The sequence below is a fragment of the Solanum lycopersicum genome, chromosome 2 (genome assembly GCF_036512215.1).
Source record: "Solanum lycopersicum chromosome 2, SLM_r2.1".
Taxonomy (NCBI): domain Eukaryota; kingdom Viridiplantae; phylum Streptophyta; class Magnoliopsida; order Solanales; family Solanaceae; genus Solanum; species Solanum lycopersicum.
Genome location: NC_090801.1, coordinates 60,080,092 through 60,100,787, shown reverse-complemented (window position 1 = coordinate 60,100,787; position 20,696 = coordinate 60,080,092). Strand labels below are relative to the sequence as shown.

General features: G+C 28.1%; 2 protein-coding genes across 2 annotated transcripts; both read right to left on the bottom strand.

Moving 5' to 3' along the window:
* Positions 1 to 377: 377 nt before the first annotated feature.
* SP2G (protein SELF PRUNING 2G) lies at positions 378 to 1,504 on the bottom strand. Its single transcript, NM_001329446.1, has 4 exons — positions 1,282 to 1,504; positions 1,071 to 1,132; positions 897 to 937; positions 378 to 757 (listed from the first exon to the last, which is right to left on the bottom strand). Exons 1-4 carry the CDS (start codon positions 1,501 to 1,503, stop codon positions 537 to 539), a joined length of 546 nt encoding a protein of 181 aa, NP_001316375.1. The 5' UTR covers position 1,504; the 3' UTR covers positions 378 to 536.
* A 14,034-nt stretch (positions 1,505 to 15,538) lies between these two features.
* MYB102 (transcription factor MYB102) lies at positions 15,539 to 17,209 on the bottom strand. Its single transcript, XM_004232741.5, has 3 exons — positions 16,961 to 17,209; positions 16,734 to 16,863; positions 15,539 to 16,580 (listed from the first exon to the last, which is right to left on the bottom strand). The coding sequence occupies exons 1-3, from the start codon at positions 17,091 to 17,093 to the stop codon at positions 15,755 to 15,757; spliced, it is 1,089 nt and encodes a 362-aa protein (XP_004232789.1). The 5' UTR covers positions 17,094 to 17,209; the 3' UTR covers positions 15,539 to 15,754.
* Positions 17,210 to 20,696: the final 3,487 nt, after the last annotated feature.

Below are 20,696 nucleotides of genomic sequence, written 5' to 3'. Positions count from 1 at the left end.
TGGTTGTAACCAGGTTTTTTTCTCTGGAGAGAACTTTAGGTGTCAAAATTGGAAAAAAACTCAAATATGTAATTGAATTTTCAGAAGACTTGTTTATTTCCTTCGTTAAAAATTTGATTCATCTGTTCCATTTTTGTTTGAGAAAAGCTCATCCGTACCATTATCTGTTAGAAAAATAATGGTAATGAATGAACTATTTCTGAAACAATGATGACATAGATGAACCAAACTTTTAACGAATAACATAAATAAGTTTCTCAAAGTTCGATACATATGCTAGTTTGTTTCTACATCCTCTGCATTGTTGCCTCCTGTGTGAAGCACTGCACGTTAAGATTGTTGAACACAAGAAATTATGTCAACGCAGAATCAAGTCATGATATCAAACAGCACATGCACATATTCTTATAAATATAATGCACCTCACATAAACACAAGTATACATAACTCTATATATGCAAAGCACTTGCAATACTAGCTAACAAGCATAAGGTAGTAATTACATTGCTATATATAGCAGCACACATTGTAAAGAGCTAGTGATGAGCAGCATGTTCCTTTTGTGAATTAAAGTACAGTGCAGCCACAGGAAGATCAAGTCCATTGTCACTTGCAAACTGTCGAGTCTTGAAATTGGATCGCCCTTGTGGTGGTTTATGGGGCACTTGCTCCGCCTCCTTCTGCCTAAACAGAGTGAACACGTATCGATGTATCCCTGCCGGTGGCTTCGGTCCCATATATTCCACCATCTCCCTCCCTGCACCAAGTGAACAAACAACTCGTATATGCATCGACAAAAAGACCATGTGCGATAATAGTAATAACAACTTGGTAGCTACCCTGCATCTAGAAACTTAAAAAAGGGTACAATTAATAATAGTTATCTCAATTAATACCTTGAGAGGCATCACCTCCCTCAGGAATATCCGTGACAATCCTGAAAGAGATAGTAGCATAATCATATCGAAACTACTTTATTGGTACTTAAATATAAAGTTTTAAAATTAAATAAAAGACGTATGCAGGCTAATTGAAGGAGAAAATGAAACAACAATGAATAGAGTACGTACCAATGGAGCCATTCTCTAAAAGTCGGTTCACTTGGACTAGGAGCATCTGGATCAGCCATAACCTGTAAAATACAGTGGACCAAATATTAAAATTCTTGAAAAAGACACTCAATTTGCATATTTAATTTTCTAAAAAAAAAAAAAACTCTAATTTTATGATTGCTCTTAGATGACTTTTGAAATAGTACAAATAATAAATAATTAATCTTACAAGGGTGTAAAGATTATTAGAATGAAGAGAACCCTTTATATGAACTCTAGGCTTTTGTGCAGCTTCTGCTGGCTTAATTTCAACTCCATTATTCGATATTTGTTTGGAAGCATACTCCACCGTAAAGTCAACCACCGGAACAAACATGTCCAAAACATCTCCGATCACCTTTCCGACCACTAGAGGATCTACCGACCTCGCCGAAGTTTCCATATTTGCCATTAATTGATTGATTTGTAAAACTGATCAATTTATATTTCTTTTTTCATGTGACTGAAGCAAATTTGTTGAAATGGACAAAGAGAGTACACGTGTTTAGAAAATTTCCACGTCATGTTAATGGTGACTTGTCTCAGCGGACACGTGTTTTCTGCTATTATAAATGCGATGAAAAGGAAGAAAAAGAAAAAGTTGATAGAAATAAAATAAAAAAGTAAATTAGCTTTGTTGGTAGAAAGGCAGCCCAATTATAATAACGCCTGAATGAAAAGAGCCCATACAAATTGGGTGCTTAACAAAGTTGCCCAAACGATATAGAGTGGGCTCAACCCAATACTAGGAAGAACATTTGGTACTCAATACTTTCTGTTGGGCCTAAACTAGAAATCATCTTTTCTTAAGATTTGCATCAACACTATAACTCATCTAGCTTTTTGCCTCGGGGGTGGAGGTAGGGGAAAATGGGAGAGGAGATTATAAGATGGAATTCAAACTTTCATTAATAATCAATCAACTGAGCTACTAAGATTCGAACTTTAATAGATCATGCTACTTTGTATACAATTGGAGATTTGCTTTTATAGCCTTTACAAATTAGTTTTAACTTTTTACCTTTTTTACAATGGATCTTCATTATTACTAGAGCCGTCAATATGGGTTAGGCCTGTTGGGTCGGCCTGGCCTAGCCCTGGATTGAATAGGGGTGGGCTACGATTTTTTGAACCCATTTTAGAAAAGGATTTTTTAGCCGGACCTGAATAAATCAATTGATTTGGGGGCTTGAGAAATATCGATAGGGTCAGCCTATGGGCCAGTAAAAATTAATTAAAATATATGATATAATATTAAATTTTAAAATTAAAGAGAGTCCAAACTCAAAATAATTATGTTAATATTTCTATTTAGATATTTATACTTTTACTTGAAAAAGAACTTAATAAATAATATAAAGATAATTTTATTTGTGGATTTGATTAAAAAGTAGTAATATTAACATCATGTGATGTTTTTTTTTTATATTTATGATAATATTTTTAAATTATAATTTTATAATTTAATTTAATAATTCTAAAAAAATATAACTTTTATAAAATCGAGCTGGCCCGTCAAGCTTGTAGTAAAATGTCGAAGCCTATATGGATTAACCCGGATGAGGTGGGCTAGCCCATATTAACAGCTCTAATTTTTACATATTTGAGATCTAAAAATGTCATTTTCTTTTATTTAATTTTGTAAGTGTTCATAAGATAGTTCAACATTCACCAATAATACATTAATGATAAATAGAATAAAAGAGTTATAACAAAGAAAATCAAAATAAGAAAAATAAGCATAATTTCATAAATCACAAGAGAAAATTAGTGTTACAAACTGATATCTTTGCAAGGACGTGAATTAATCCCAAAATAAAAATCAATACACATTTTGTGAAAAAGTTTTTATTCTCTCCTGTTTCACGTTTGTCTTTGTATAGATAGCTCTATCAAGCTAGCTAGTCTGACTAAAGCTCCACTAATTAATAGACATATGTCATTTTCTAAATAATAACGTTACATTTATTGTTATATATACACTGAACCTAAAATGTTTTTCAACGAAGTGAAAATTTTGGTGATGGATGATATATGGCCGATTGATAGCTATGTATGGATTTAATAACTTCAATAAATATAAAAAACTAATAATTTTTACTGTCATGTTTATCTTAATCTATATATCTTAGTCATAGAGATAGAGTCAATTGTTGCGTTTAGGCCATGACATAAACAAAATCAAAGTGCATCACTAAATCAAAGTATTTATTTTAAATAATATATCTTGTTAGCCTCCCCAATCTGTTCTTCTTTAGGAGACCACAGAGGATAATTGTTTAAAATATTAAATCTAGTCATCTTGATTTATTTATTGTCGTCTAATTTTAAGTACACCGAGTCTGAGCATGATTTATAGATGATAATATTGATTAAAATGTTCAAGTTGCAGCAGAAAAATTACGACACTAATTAAAATGTGTAGTTGATGAGCAAATTGTTTTTTTTTTTTTGGTAATTATTCTATTATCAGTATGAAAGTGTTGCCACTATATTTTTAATACTAGCAAAAAAGTCGATAAGTTAACATTTCACATTGATTGTGTCATTTTCGTCCTTTTCAAACATCTCATCTATACCCCGCTACGTCCCTCTATACCTTTTATTTTCACCTCCTATAGTATTTATTCAGATCATATATAAATATTTTTAGAATTATAATTCTTACTAGTTACATATCAAACATCAAAAAAAAAATCTTCTAGAAAATGTTTTCTATAAACATATTATACCAAACACACTCTTTTGAATTTTTGTTGCATGCACTATCGAAAAGTTGATCCATGTTTTCCATGTAAAGGAATTGACTATATGCCAGTAATAGGCCACACATGTTTCTATCATGCCTCACCTTATATTTCGATTTTTTACTAGATTTTTCTTTGATTTGATTTTTGTATTATTTGTTAAGTGACTGTTATTTTAATTTCCTTACCTAGCTTCTTCATTATTATATATATTTTTTAATAAAGAATATTTACTTTCGAGCAATTTTCTTTTCTTACGTAATTAATTATCTATAGATAAATTTGACAGTCTAATTAAAAGAACAAAACAAAAGGTATCTTTATGAATATGTTAGGGTGAAATGAAAAGAGAGAGTGAGAAATGTAATCAAGTAATCTTGGTTTAAATCAAACTTGAAAATGATCCACGAAAGTTTTTGCTTTTCATCTTTGACTATAACTGAGAAATATTTTTTTTAAAAATGTTTTGTCTTTGTGCGGCAAAAAAGGTGAGTAAAAAAACTCCATTCATTTTCATGATTTTATCTCCTAATTGGAAACATTGAATAGGTGTCATGTTCTTTTTCTTTTAGGCCGCAATTTCCCTTTGCTTTAAACATGACCTTCATCAAGTGATCAAATCAAAAACCACGTATAATAATAAATAATTAGTGCTATGCGCAAATTTTGAAGGATAACTTTCACGTATAGCAAATAAAAATTTATATTTATATGTTATAGCAAAGTTTGTATAATTACGCTCTATAGCAAATATAGAAACTGTATAATTCGCTATACATATACAGTTGAAACAAATTATATAAAATGAAGTGTATAAAACAAGAAAGAGAAAGACATTTGGGTAGAGAACTGTATAAAAACGAAATGTATAAAATGGATTGTATTATTATAAGTGTATAGAACGATTATATACAATTTAAATTTGTATAAAATGAGAAAGAGAGAAAGACAAAAGAGACTTGACAAGGAATATACAATTGAATCGAATTGTATAAAATGAGAAAGAGAGAAATTAGATACAATTTAAAAATTGTATAAAACGAGAAAGAGAGAAAGACAAAAGAAACTGGGCAGGAGAGTATTTTTAGTATATAATTATAAGTGTATAGGACGAAAATGTATGTACTTGCATGTGTATATACAATTTTCTCACACTTTGTACAAACAGAAACAAAATTTATATATTTCGCTTCTGTTTATATAAGTGAGAAATGCGAGGGTGGCGAGCGAGATTTGGGAGAGTGGTGAGCGAGATCTGGAAGAGGGGAGAGAGGGGACAAAAATACATACAATTTTCTCTGCTTTATACAATTAGAAACAATTTTTATACACTTGCGTTTGTATAAAAAAAAGAGGAAGCGAGTGACAGATCGGAGGAGAGTGACGAGCGAGATATTTGGAAGAGAGGCGCCTGACAATTTTTTGCAAACATTTGTTATGGAGTACAATCAATCAAACCCCATTTATTTTAGATTATTAATTTGATATTATATACAATTTTCTCAATCTTAAATACTTAAAAGTGGATCAAAAAGTATATTATTTATATATAAATTAATACAGGATTAAAACGATCTATCATATCATATAATTGTGATCTGATAATATTTGATTTACTATTAGTTAAAACAGGAAAAAGGGTTCTATTTAATTTCTATGGACGGCCGATCGAGAGAAATAAAAGTATAAAAACAATAAAATATGACTCTTTTGTATGGTCGGTTTATCCTGTTTACTCCTACTATAATTAACTTTTTGACACGTTTACTCGTTGATTATTAGTCTTCTTAATCATTGCTATTATAAAGTTTTAAAAATGTTTATATTAATAAACATTTTTACACGTTTACACTTTGCAAGAACTACGTACGCTAGAGGGTCAATACACATCTTCTTTACGTAATGACTTATATATTGCGTTTTCAACTCATTTTGACATTAATTAGCCTTCTTTAATTCATGTATTTAGAGAGACTAAAAATAAAAGAGATGGTATAGTCTATAGTGGTGATATTTTCTTTGTGCATCATAAATATGTATGTGTTAAAACAATAATTTGCTTTAATTCTAACTCGATCGAAAGATAGATACCTGTTGAGATGACATGAAATACTCCCTTTCTAGTTTTTATTAGGTACAGTTTAAAAAATATTAAGTAACTTTTTAGTTTTTAATATCCCACTTAGCATATTTAAAATTAAAATATTCAACGATATCTTAAATATTATATACATCTTTAGTTTAAAAGTATAATTTTTTTACTATCTGTATGTCGATAAAAAGAAAAGGAAATATAAAATGAAACGGAGTAATTTTACTTGTTCATTTTATTAAATCAATAGGATTTTTTTTTTTTGTCTTACTATCCTTAGTATTAAATAATTACATATAGAAATATTTGTCAAATTTAGAGCTTAATCCAAAGCATCATTATTTCAGTATAAAACATTTTTCTACCGAGGGTGGAGTAATTTTTTGCTTACGTTTGGTTTACGTAGGGCTTACAGGGCAAAATGGTGGGGTCTTATCTTGTAATTAATAATTAAGGGATGAAGATGACCTTAAAGAAAATACTAATATATCTTCGGATCGTACGATTAGTAGAAGGAAAATTGAGACACTTATAATTAATTCATGTGATGATCCATTTGTATTTATCTTCTTTATAGATGCTCTTTCTGTTTTAGTTCATACTATACATATATAGTTGACTATGTACCGTGTTTTCCACACATGAATTTGGGGGCATACTTTGATAGCTTATAGCCTTTTCTTGTATAAGATCTCTCTCTTTTCTTATTTTATTTTATGTCTCATAGTTTGATTGATTATAGAATATAAAATTTTTCAAACAAAATAAATTTTTATGGTCTTGAATTTTATGACTTGAACCAAAAATATTTTGAATTTGTGATCTTAATTATCATGTTAGGTAATATCTTGAAATTAATTAAGAAATTACTAATCATTGAAAGTGATATATATTTATATAGTTAAAAAATAACACATATATTAAAACGAAGTAAGTTAGTATAATTTTTAGTGAACGTGTGACCTTCTATTAATAGGGGAAATAAAAGAGGTACTAAAGATTTATATCACATAATTGAGAGAAATTGATTACTTATTCTATACTAGAGTTCTTTTTGTTAGAAAGCCTTTAATCCAGAATTTCTCAATTCAAATTCAAATTTAATCTGAATCTAGATGGGAATCTCCTTTAACTATAAATACCAGCTGTAAAACCCCAAAAAATAAAATATTAATAATATCGATATTAAGTTGCATCACGCTTATATTAAACCATGTAATTGTTTGGAGCCCGATCATGATTCACTAAATTTTCATCTTTGTCAAGAGCCACTACTAATATCAAAATGTGATAGAATATTTGATAACTTTTCACCTGAAGCATAATACTCGATTTCAAACTCTATAAATAGATTATTTCTTAAGCTTTATTTATATATTAAAATTATTTAACGTGAATTCAAATAAATCGTAATCCATTTAACATCTAGACATTTCTTCCTCTTGTACTCACAAACAATCAAGAGAACACTTTTTTCTATAGGATCCCAGGGCATGTAAGCAAGACCTAATTACGATGAATAATGAATGAGAAGGGAAAACTAATGAAACAAAACATCATTTCTAAAGTAATTTGATTTATTTACCCATAAGTGACAAAAAAATGTCTTGTGAGAGACGTGTGGGACACAAAATTATTACCAAATTGAAACTTGTGGACCTGATCATACATGTCAAAGTCAGACATGTTTATGGTTTGTCATAAAGGCAATGTGTGCTTTCGATATACCACGTCTCATCAATGATTTTCAAATTAAGGATGTGTTTTGATACGAAAAAAATAATAAATATATTTTCTAGATGGACTTGGTACATCTAAGTGGTTCTGTGTCTCGGATATATCCGTATATGGTAACGGGTGGATGTCTCGATCTAATTTTGGAGTTATGATATATGTATAGATTATACATAAATGTTGTTTAGATAATGTTTATTCCAAATTTATTATGTAATCGAAAATAAATAAGAAAGTCATTTACTATCTTTGAAAATATTTTCTATCTTTTTCATAATCAATTAGTCAAATTAATAGTATTAGTCAAAAGATAATTAGGACATTAATTTTCAAGTACGAAAGATTTCATTAGTGACTTTTTATATTGATCGTGGCCTTCGCTCCAATTTCCGAATTCATACCCACCTCCTGCCCCCAACCACTCACCCACGCGAACAATATTTCCATGGATACCATCATTTGGTAAAGGAATTCTATTCTCTTAAATTTTGAAGAAGAATCACATTTATTTACGATATTTTACATCTAAATAAAGTGCAGTAATTAAGAAATTTCAGTTGTGCTAAAAGAGTTAATTATTTGTTGCTTACTTGAAGTGTGTCTTGGTCAAACCTGTCAAATCTCATTCAATAATGCTATATATTTCACAAAGACTTTATAAGTCTGCCAACTAATCAATTAAAAGGGCAAGGAAGAACATAAGTCTATACGATAAAGTCCTTCATATTTTTGAGAATGACATAACAAATTAAATTTAATAACATATAACCAGAATAATGGTCCACAATATTTATTTGCTGGAAAACAAGAATATTGGGGTGTCTTTCAAACGAAAGGATAAAGTGGTCTTAATTATATTACAATTAAACATATATATTTTCACAATTATGTTGAACTATTTTCCATGAATAACGTCTTTTCATTTGATCTTTGTTGTGTACTGAGAAAAATATTTATACTTTCTTCGTCCGAAATTATTTGTCATGGTTTCTATTTTTAGAGTCAAATTATAAAAACTTTGACTAGCATTTTAAGATGTATTTTTTCATCATATTAATATGCAAAAAATTGTAATTTATAGTACTTTTCGTGTAGTTTTAGAATATCTATTTTTTTTGTTTAAAATATTGAATTAATGTAATCTAATTTATTTTTTAAAATTAATCAAATTGACTTTTGATAAGCATAACATGACAAACAATTTTTAACGGAGGGAGTATATTTCATAAAAAGTCATTGACTAAAACCTCAAGAAAGTGGAATTACATTCATGCAAATTCAACAAAACTTTTGCGCTAATATATCAAATAAAAGAATAAATAAGAATAATTTAATTAAATCAACTATTTAGTTAATGCAACCTAAAGAGATAATAAAAAAATATGACAAATAAAATAGAACGATAAAAATAATTTAATAGTAAAAAAACTGACAATTGGAACAACCATATGCTTATAGTAACGAGGAGTGTGGTGAATAAAAGACTTTTGAGTAAGTCTGCTTGTTAAAGTTTTGTCAACTCCATAATGAAATCAATTAATATTTTCTTTTATGCACAAGTGCTAAATTATCGAGCACACAATAATACATGGACAAATAAAATTCAGAAAAAATACTACAGTATTTTCTTTGAGAATATACCTCTTTTATTTGAAAAAATAGATTTAATTTGACTTTCACCCTGTACGATTATTATTAGAAAATATTTAATTATTGCACCACTTGGTAATTTTGGTGTTTGACTTTTGTGAATGTATATATATATATATATATATATATATATATATATATATATATATATATATATATATATATATATATATATATATATATTTTATGAGTGTTAAAAGTTTTCTTTTTAATTATTTTGTTTTTTGATGTTAGTTATGTTTTGGGTTAATTTATATTGAAATTTGAAAGTAGCTACTATTTTTATCAAATTACTAATTAATCCCTTTCAAGAAATTTACATGTAATGAATAAATAAATCACCTTATTTTGTTTGTAAATATATCTTACCTCATTTTTATAGTTAGTATTTTGAGATAAAAATGAATAAAGAAAAGAAATAATAAATGGACATAATAATGCAAGTGTGAAAAGGGAATTATGAGATGTTAGTCTTTATTTCTCCTAGCTCGTGCAGCTATTTGAAATTTGAGGTTGACCTCGAAAGGTTTTTCCTTTTGTGATACTTGTGTATAATCAATGTATACTAATTTTAAAAAGTAAACAATAAATATGTACAGTTGTATAAGATCACTTAAAATAAAAATAAATGTGAAGTATAGTTTACTAATTTACTCATATTAGTTTAATTTTTTTTAAAGAATTTAACGCTATAGTTAAAAAAAATTACTCACCATGTTTAATTTATGTGACTCTTCATTAAACTTTGAGAATCAGTTAAATTTTTTTTTCACCTAAATTTCATTATATAACTATTTTTGTTAGGATCAAAAATAAGTAGGTGTAAATGCGGAAACTAACAAAGTAAACCTCAAAAGACAACGAGTAAGAAGACAACGAGAAATATATAAAAAGACACAAAGATTTAAGTGGTTCGGTCAATCGACCTACGTACACAAAAGAGATGAGTAATCCACTATAAATATGAGAGTACAAAATACAGAGAGAAACAACCTCAACCAATTCACATAGAATACATGGGAGGTTCACACAAGTGATAAAGGATCAAGCTTGTGACCCATAATTTTTCTCCCTAACCAAAAACTCTCAGACTACACTGTGAATGCTGATTAAGTTAGAATGAACATGTCTTTATTTATAGAGTCCTAAACCTTTTCCTACTAAAAAAAAGATTAGTCAATTCAAATCATTTTCCTAAAAGGATAATGTTTTATGGTAAGAAATTTAGGGCAAATAAACTCTAACAATTTTTAGTTAGAAAAAATATCAGGTTTTTAAATTCCTGAGCTCCCCGCCAAAAAACTAGAAGTAGAGGAAAAATAAAAGTAGAAGATCTCATATTGTAAAAATGCAAGTGAAAATCGATAGGTAATCATCCAAACAATATACCTATAAAAGAAAAAAGAATTTCCATTAGAAGATAACGTATATAGGCTATGCTTGTTTCTTTTGGATACGAATATATGCTTACTTCAAACATGTGTTTTAATGTAATTATTTTTCATGAGTGGATGTGCTGTCATCTAAAAGCTAGGCATGAAGAAAAAAATATATAAGAAGCCAAAAAGGGAAAAAAATCGTGGAAAATACATAGATATTGGGAAGAAAAAGAAGAGATAAATGGAAACGCAAATACAAATTAAAACAGAAATGCACTTTTTATTCTTCTAAATATTTTCAAATTACAAATAAGTGTTTTTTTTCCTTTGGACGGTCGACTTTTGATATAGTCATTGGTCGGTACGTAGTAAAAAGACTGGCTGTCGTATTCTTTATCCTTTCTATTAATTGCATTGTACGTTTGACACATTTTTCTCTCCGTTAATAGTTCAAAAAATAAAATTAGTAATTCATATCGAACTTCGATATTTTAATACTTTTCTCTTTTGATATTTATGCTAAGCGTTTTTTTATTTTCATTATTTTTTATTCAATGTTTTTTTAAAAAAGGAATGTTTTATTAAATATAATTTGAGGCGTAAGCTTTAAAATACGAGGACATAAATTTTATAAAAAACTTTAGATTTTTAATTTATATTAAGTAAAATAATGCAAAAGTACACTAATAATATAAAGCTATTTAAAATATAATTAAAATTCATAGAAAATAAGACTTTTAATATGACTTTATAAGTATAAATAATGTAATGATATAAAAGTTATTATGAGATAAGAATCAATTCTAACATCTTAACTTTCGAATAATAAAAAACCCACAATTTTTAAAAATAAACTTATTATCATACTATGCAATATACATTCCTAAAAGAAAATAATTAGTAAACTTTACTATAGTATTATAATATAACACCATTCTATTATAAATAAAAATAAAATTACTTTCAAACAGTAAAACAATACATACACGAAAAAAATATGACGAAGATGATTACTGAAGATATAAAATTTGACTATATGTGTGTTTAACTAATGGAACATTTTATCATTAGTTAAAAGTGTTGGTTAGAACATAACATAATTTGAATGCTTAAAATTTAAATAAAATATTTTAACAAATTTAAAGAGTTGATTATATATTAAATCGTTGGAAAACACAATTATTTAGATACGTATGTTTGACGTAGGGCTTACATGCATAGAGAAAAACTTTGTTCGACTAAGATAGCGATGTATAAATATTCGAATCTACGAGTAGAAGGTAAAATATAGACAACTTATGTGGCGATTGGACATTATTTGTCGTGTAAGATTTATAGAGGCTAGCTCAATTAATTCTTTCACCTATATGTACATAGTTGACTATATTTGAGGTATATATAGTGTGTGTACACATTCCAATTTATAGATTATATATATAGACTTTATTAGAAGTTTAATTTCTTTGACCTTTAATTTAAACTTTACTAGTCAGCTACGAATTATTGAAACTCCACATTTTAAAATAAGTCTTTCAGTTTCTATTTCTTTCTTAAATTTTAACTTAGACATATTTATTAATAAATATTTATTTCTATTAATTGATAGAGTGCCGAACATGTATACTTATTATATTTTTTATAAAAAATATTAATAAATGGAGGGTATGATTCAAATAAAAAAGTTCTTTCTTAAATTGTCAAAAATTACAATTAAAAAGAGAAATCAAATTATGAAATATTTGATAAGTAAATAGGAACGGAAAGAGAGAGTACTTTTGTAATAATTATTGGATTGATGAGGATGTGCGAATAGCTAGTCAAAATGTAAGAGATGGCATATGAATTTGCTTCTTCTAATTATATTTTTAAGGTATATATTTCTTAAACTAAAATAAATAATTGAGAGGTGTTTCAAGAAAAAAAAATAGAACAAAAATGTTTGATTAGGTAAGTAAGAAAAAATGGTGCACTTTAATTTTAAAAAATAGAAATTTAAGTAAGTGGCATTGTTGAATATAAAATGTTATAATGACAGTCTATGTCGACTTTAATCAATAATTGATTGGAGTTCAATAATGAGTTAAATAGTAATCATTGTTTTAATTTTGTCGACTTGTCAATTTGTTGTGTTGTCTGAAGTGACTTTTCGTTTATGCAACAGAAGCCAAACATGGCTTAATTCTTCGTTCCTCTTTTAATCTACTAACTATGAGTTGGTAATACCATTTTTTTACAAATTGAAGTAATGTCTATATCAGATTTTCAAAAATTTCCTATGAGAAATGACAGCATAATTATACATCTAAGTCAAACAAGATACGACTAAAATATTAAGATCCGTACATTCATAAATGTCATGTGTTCACATTGAATTACATTTAAAAAATTAAATCGATACAGTATTTACTGTCAACTTTAATATAAATATCAATTAAATGATTTTACATTGATTTCTATTTATGATACATGTTATTCAAATGAAGATAACTTTATCTTTGATCAACGCTCACACAAAATTATGACTATTAATGAAATAATGGGAAAACAAAATCATGTCCACATTATATACAACCAAGGAAAACCTTTATTATTCTGTAGATAAGTTTCTTAAAACATAAAGGACAAAGCCAACCTTTTATTTGCAATGATGAATGGAAGAGTACATCTTGTGAACTTCCTTTCCAAAACTGAAAGATTTCACATAGTTTTGGCTTTCACAAAAAAAAGTCGTACGTGACCAAAAATTATTGTCAAAGACGTACAAAATAAAAACTATTATTATTATATTATATTATAAGAATTTTAACTAAGCAGCTAGCTGTCCTTCTTCTGGTAAAGAAAAGCACAAAATATTGTTAAAAAATAAAGGTTTCTTGCTAATCTCTATATTTGCTAGAAAATACATTTGTCCTCTCCTCGATTTTATATCAATTTCGAAGGAGTTAATAATAGGATAACTTTCACATATAACAAATATAAAATTTATATTTATAAGTTATAGTGTAATTGCACTCCATAGCAAACATATATATGTATAATTCACTATACATAAACAATTGAAATGAATTATATAAAACGAGAAAGAGTGAAATTATACACAATTGAATTTGTATAAAACGAGAAAGAGAGAAAGACAAAAGAGACTTGGGCAGGAAATACACAATTGAATCGAATTGTATAAAATGAGAAAGAGAGAAATTATAAACAATTTGAATTTGTATAAAACGAGAAAGAGAGAAAGACAAAATACAGGAAAATATTTGTATATATAATTATAAGTGTATAGGACAAAGATATACATATTTGCATGTGTATATACAATTTTCTCTCGCTATATACAATAAAAATGTATAATTTATACATTTTTATCGTATAAAGCAAGAGAGGCGAGCGAGAGAGGGAGAGTGGCGAACGAGAATATGAGAAAGAGAGGCGATTGACAAACAGTTTACTATGGAACACAAATAAATCAAACAATTAGCTACAATATTTATTTTACATTATTAATTTGTTATTTTATATAATTATTCATTAATAATATCACAAATCAGTTCTATCTCTTATTTTAAGGTTTTGCATTACCTGCTAAAATTATTTAACGGTCATATATTATAGTACTATTATTAATCAATGCTTTTAAATCTGCGATTGAAATCTTGACTTATAACTTTGATGAAATTGACAATTATGCATGGACTAATTCATAAAAAAATGATTTTGGAACGATTTTTAGCATAACATAAGTAGCTCTTAAAATTACAGATTTAGTGATAATTACTGTACCAAAGGACAATTATTAAATTTTAAAGATATATAGGAGAGGGTCCATTTCTAATACCGGGTCAACCAGTGACCCACGCAACCTTTTCGTGGGCCCCATTTTGTACCATTGAGTCCACGTGTACTAGTGCTGACGTGCCCCACAGTCTCATTAATGAAAAAGACCAAAAAAAAAAAAAATAGCACAAGAGCCATGCCAATATTTTCAATAAAGTTTGTAATTATTTGGATCTTTCTTTTTCCATATTTAATTTTCATAATTTTTTTCTTTTACCTTTTTCTGTGGGGAAAAAAAGTGGGCCCACGTAATTAAAGATTTGCCACGTACAACTCTAAATGGTCAAAGCTTCAATTTAATTTACCACTTTTTAATACCCACAATCCATGCAATTATAGATTACTTTAATTTTACGTGAAATGACAACTAGTAAAGGACACGTGTCCCCTTTTAAAATCTCCGGCCACCATAGTCGGCGGCGTTGTCGCCGGTGTATTGACTGTTGGGATCTATGAAACCATATTGGCGTACGTATCATTAATTAGATTAAAAAAGATTAATTAGATTTTGTGTTTCCATTATTAGAAAATTATAGACCATTTGGGGTATGAATAAAGCCACTTTTTAATAATTTATTTGAAAATTAGAGATTTAAAGAAAGGCTATTAATTTAATAAAAATTATTAAATAGTAAATAAGGAAAGTCTTTGTTATGATTGTGACTTTGGTTAATGAGCTGTCTATCCGTGCCAATTATTTAACTATTTCTCTAATATTTATTAGAGGACTCTTGTCTCATGACACTACGTATGTACGTAGTGTATAAGATAATATAATCTTTATCTTTTTATATATAAAATATGTTGAAAATGATATATTAATTGATGGTTATGGAAAGTATTAATTTGATACTCCAAGATAATATATATCGTCTATGTCTATACATCAATCCAAATATATTTAGTTATCTTGTTTCAATTAAAATAAAATTCATGTAGTAAGTGAACAAAAAATAAAGAGAGACAACTAAATAATATAATCAACATTATTGTATACGGAACTTCTAATTTAGAGAAGAAAACAAAGAATGATTGTTACTCGTGATAGAAATAAGGTCAACAAAATAAAAATTATGCACTAAACTAAAAGAAGTAACCTTTTTTTTTTGTTTTTTGTTTTTCAGGAAACAACAACATGTCCAAAAGCTCAGAGGTAAAAAAAAAAAATAAAACACCTCTTTCGAACTGTTTGTTTGTTCCTTTAAAAAAAAAAAAGCGTAAAAATTACATAAATTCATTAGTAGTATCCCAGATATTTGGAATATTATCAAAGTTCAACATGTTGCTGCAGTAGCTATCTCTTTCATCTTCAGTAGTTGTGCTGCTGCTATTGTTGAAGTAAGTTGAATTTGAATTCAATGGCGTAGGACTTGATGAAGGTGTCGATAAATTCGACAAAACAACTGACTGGAGATTAAAATTGTTGTTGTTTTCATCGGACGTTAGAGGATCATAGTACCCATAGTTTTGTAAAGGAAAATAATCATCCGTTACACCATTGCTTAATTGCCACTCATCATCATTAATAACTTGACAATTATTTTGTGAGTTACCAAAGTTTTCAAGATCTGATGAGAAATCCTCTATTTTTGTTGTAATTGGTGGCTGCATGAGTTGAGCTTCATGACTAGAAAATGGAACACATGGGGTTGTACTTATAGTTGAAAAATCTTGAATTTGGTTATTTTGGACCATTTGTGGCAATTGGTTTTGGCAAATTATTTGATTTTCTTGAAGATTATTTGGGATTAAAAAGTTGTTTGTGTTTTGGCGTTGGGATGATATAAGAGAAGTAGCTAATCTCAAGAGTTCAGGATTAACCAAAGGTTGCACATGGCCTAACAATCTTGAAAGGTTCATTTGATGATGAGATGAATTATTGTAAATTGAATGGTTTAAAATGGAAGAAAGATCAAGAAGATCAAGACGTGGACTGTGTGTCACTGGATCAATCCCCATTCTCAAAAGCCTTTTCCTGATATGCGTATTCCAATAGTTCTTGATTTCATTATCAGTTCTACCAGGTAAACGTGCAGCAATAGCAGACCACCTGAATCAAAAAAAAAGAAACACATGACAAATTAGTTTCAATCTCTAAGGAACATGACAAAATACATTGATAAAAAAGTCCAAACCTATGGAGAAAAAATGAGTACTATATTATTACGACCCCATTAATAATAAATAAAATAAATAAACTTACTTGTTGCCTAAAATACTGTGGAGTTGAATGATAGTCTCCTCTTCTTCAAATGAAAATCTTCCTCTTTTAATATCTGGCCTTAGATAATTAGTCCAACGAAGCCTACAACTTTTTCCACATCTTTGAAGCCCTAAAATATACACACACATTAAAGCATTAATAATACAACTTAAAAAAAAGTATAAATTAATACAAGAAAATAGTATAGTAAGAAGAAAAATAAATACCAGCATTCTTTGGAAGAGTCCTCCAATTACCATATCCATGTTTTTGAATGTAATCAATGAGTTTTTGATCTTCTTCAGGTGTCCATGGACCCTTTTTAAGTCCATTTTTGTCACAACAAGGAGCTCTACCCATATTGATGATAATGAGTTATAATTTATTTCACTTGTTGTGTTTTTTTTTTTTTTTGTGTGTGTGTATAAGTATTTGTTGAGGAGAAGAAATGAAAGTGCAAAAGTCCGTATTTGATGAAAATATTAATGAGAGGGGTTATATATATATATATAGAAAAAAAGGAAGAAGTCAAAGGGATTCGGTGGCCGTCCTCTGTTTATAAGTATAGCAACGTGTCCATTCTCTTTTCAGCAAAAAGTGTGAATTCAACCATCTCTATACATATACATCCAGCCCCAAAACAAAACCAAAATAGTGGGGGGGGGGGGGGGGGTGCAGTATATTAAAGTAAATTTACATTTTTACCCTTCATAATTTTTATTTTTATTTTTAATTTGTATTCTGACTTCTTATATAATAAAAATACAATAATGTAGACAATCAAAGTAATCTCAATTATCGCATGTCTCAATTTATACGATACACTATTCTATTTAATTCATTTTAAATAGCTGAAAAAAATTACCTTCATATTTTCATTTTTATTTTTGATAAAATAATTCACAGTCACACTAATGGTCGAGGAATGTGTCAGATTATAAATTTCAAAAATCTTTCTTTTTTGAAAAAATTATGTCAAGTCAAACTATATAAATGAGAAATCTTAGTAGTGTAGTTGGTTGACTATCTGAACTCTCCGCTTGTTAATAAGAATATAATTCTCCAACACAAAATTAAAAGAAGGGAATATATTTTTTAAAAATTCCCTTGTATAAACTTTTGGTTTCGCTGCAAGTACATGTTTTAGTTGTACTTAGTTGAGTATATTTATACTTAATAACATGAATTCACGTTCTTGCATGGCTTTGTTTCAAAGCCGGCTCATGTTTGTGCTCCATTTGCTTGTTGGCTTGAGTCTAATAATAACCGTCGACATAATTCTAATCTCTAGGGGATTTATTTGTCCATGAAAATCAGAACAGAGAAAATATTATCTAAATATTTTGTAAAAGTTTGAAAATTTAAACTTAGAAATTTTATAATTTTAATTTGGATATATTTTATTAATCATTAGGCCATGTCATTGGATCTCTTTCTCCCATTAATTCAGATTTTACAGTATTTGCCACTTTTATGGGCAGTTTGGGGGCAAAAAAAAGGGGGAAATAAGATTGAAGATTGCCAAAATATGATTTATTTTTATATGGCGTAGTTTCTCTAATTATGAACAAGGAATTTAACATTAAAAGAATAATTTTTCTAAATTTATTGTTTTAAATATATCATAGCATTTATATGTAAAATTATAATAATATTCTTTAAATTCATGATCTTAATTTTGAGAATAGTTTATCACCACCGTGGAAATATTGGATATTTAATGAATAAAATAGGGAGGGTTGATCTAATTAAGTTGAGTTTTAACTTTACACTATAAAAATGTGTAGAGAATATATTTTAGAAAAGAAGTTCAAAATAACATACTCGCTTTTACTTTTTTCAAAAAGCCATCACTTATTGCTCATGAACCTAGGGTGTGGGAGGGTTTGGCTGGAAAAATAACCTACTCTATCACTAGTAGGTCGTGAGACTCGGGCAGTGGTGGATTCAACATTTTCGTTCAGGAGGTTTGTAAAATAAAAATATAAACGTGTAAATAAGTTTTTCGAAATGAGCCTTTTTATTTTTTTGGGTTTAAAACAACACTTTTGGCATGCAGCTTATATTTAGGAGTCTTACCATTGAATCATCTATTTTTATTTGTTATTGAGGGTGTTCAAAATATATGAATCTACAGAAATATAGAAAATTTCCTTATATATATCTGATATTTTTTTGCCGAGGGTGTTCGGGTGAACACCCTGGACCCAACATAGGTCCACCCCTGGCCCCGGGGATGGGGTGGAGGTTGGCTAGGAAAATAACTTACGTTGTACAAGTTTGTCTCAAAAAAATTTAAAATACTTTTTCAGAATTCTCATTTTGTCGTTAAAAGTCTTAAAGGTATAATTCATAGGCCACATCGATCTATATATATCTATGATTTAATTTACAACGCAATTTTTAATTCTTTCTTTTTATCGATCAATTAAAACAATGAATATTTGACTTTATGTTAATTTCATTGAAATAATGAGCAGATTAGTAAGAAGTGAATCAATCATTGCAAATTTCAAAACTTATCATCATAAGAAATGCTACTGAACTAGCATTGAAGAGAAGACAATGCAGTACTTATTATAGTCAAACATGGAAACAAAGTTCAGTACAGAAAATGACTTGCACTGTGGTATAAAATATAAATGGTGTGCAGCAAGAACATGTTACCAAGCCTAATCAATTAGTCTTTAATTGGAACCTTACTTTATGTCATTTATATAGCTGTCCACACTTCTAAATGTAAATTTTCTTCCATTTAGTGCCTATTTTTCAACACATAAAATTAGACTAACTTGTTTTTTCGTCGTGGCTCATAATAAATTCGATAGGATGGATAACTTATTCACTGTTTTTCTGGTGGTAATTTACAATACAATAAAAATGATCATTAGCGATATTTAATTTTTAACTATCATTAAATATGTATTTTTAGTGACAATTGTCACTCTTTGTATATGTCCCTAAAGCCTTTAACGATATTGGTTCTAATTGCACTTAACTAATGTCGGTAAAATTTTTAGTACTCTTTATTAGTGTCAATATTTAATATCGCTAAAAGTTATTTTTCTTATAATGTTATATAGTGTAATTTAACAAGTTTTATTTGAGAAAATTAAAATAAATTATACACGGATCTTACATTTTTTTTCTAGAGATAGGACCTTAACTAAAAGAAGTGTACTGAAAGCCCAATAACCACATTAAAAAAAAAACATAAATAAAGCAAATAAAATAACATGTGATAGTAAAAAAGAAAATTAAAATACGTATATGAATACTAAATAAAATAAAGATGAGAAGAAGAAACTAGCCCTCTGCCTCTCCCACAAATCCTCGACCTCCCTACCTTGTTATACACAAATCCTCGACCATTTCCATAATAAGTCGAAAAATATGTTATATTGTGTTTAATTATATTCTCAAATTCTTTTTCGATTTATTTTTATCTCTTTAAAAATTTATTATAGCAAACCTGTTACACGTCCTTATTGATGCATCAACACACCTCATTTTCGCATGTCTGGATCATATTCACAGTTTTCCTCCTTTTATTTCATAGAAGACTTACAAAGATTAATTTTTTACAATGATTTGCATTATATTAGCATAATCTCATACTTCAATAAAATTATACTCTTTTGATTCTTTTCTTTTCCTCCTCCTTTTTACCCGAATAAATGTGTACTCGCTTAACCCAAATTAATAGTTGATCTTTTTCGTATGAGAAAACTAATTCGACATGTTTAAATTAATAGGATTCACATTAATCCGTTATTTTCAATTTTCATCCCAAAACCCCTACATAAAAAAAATAAGGTTAATTATTAATAAAAATAGAGCCTAATTAAGTGATGGCAGATAATTTGTGTTAATTAATGTTCATAGAAATATGAAGTACCCTCAGTATTGTTTTAAAATTAAAAGAAGTCAATTTATTTTTCACGTTACATTGAAATTAATTAA

Excerpts from the sequence above, each read along its gene's own strand:
- SP2G (NM_001329446.1), bottom strand. The coding sequence starts at position 1,503 with ATGGCAAATATGGAAACTTCGGCGAGGTCGGTAGATCCTCTAGTGGTC. Across the intron at positions 1,133-1,281 it reads CTAATAATCTTTACACCCTT|GTTATGGCTGATCCAGATGC; the intron begins GTAAGATTAATT and ends TGTATTTTACAG. Across the intron at positions 758-896 it reads GGGAGGTGATGCCTCTCAAG|GGAGGGAGATGGTGGAATAT; the intron begins GTATTAATTGAG and ends CACTTGGTGCAG.
- MYB102 (XM_004232741.5), bottom strand. The coding sequence starts at position 17,093 with ATGGGTAGAGCTCCTTGTTGTGACAAAAATGGACTTAAAAAGGGTCCA. Across the intron at positions 16,864-16,960 it reads GACTCTTCCAAAGAATGCTG|GGCTTCAAAGATGTGGAAAA; the intron begins GTATTTATTTTT and ends TGTATATTTTAG. Across the intron at positions 16,581-16,733 it reads CACAGTATTTTAGGCAACAA|GTGGTCTGCTATTGCTGCAC; the intron begins GTAAGTTTATTT and ends TTTTTGATTCAG.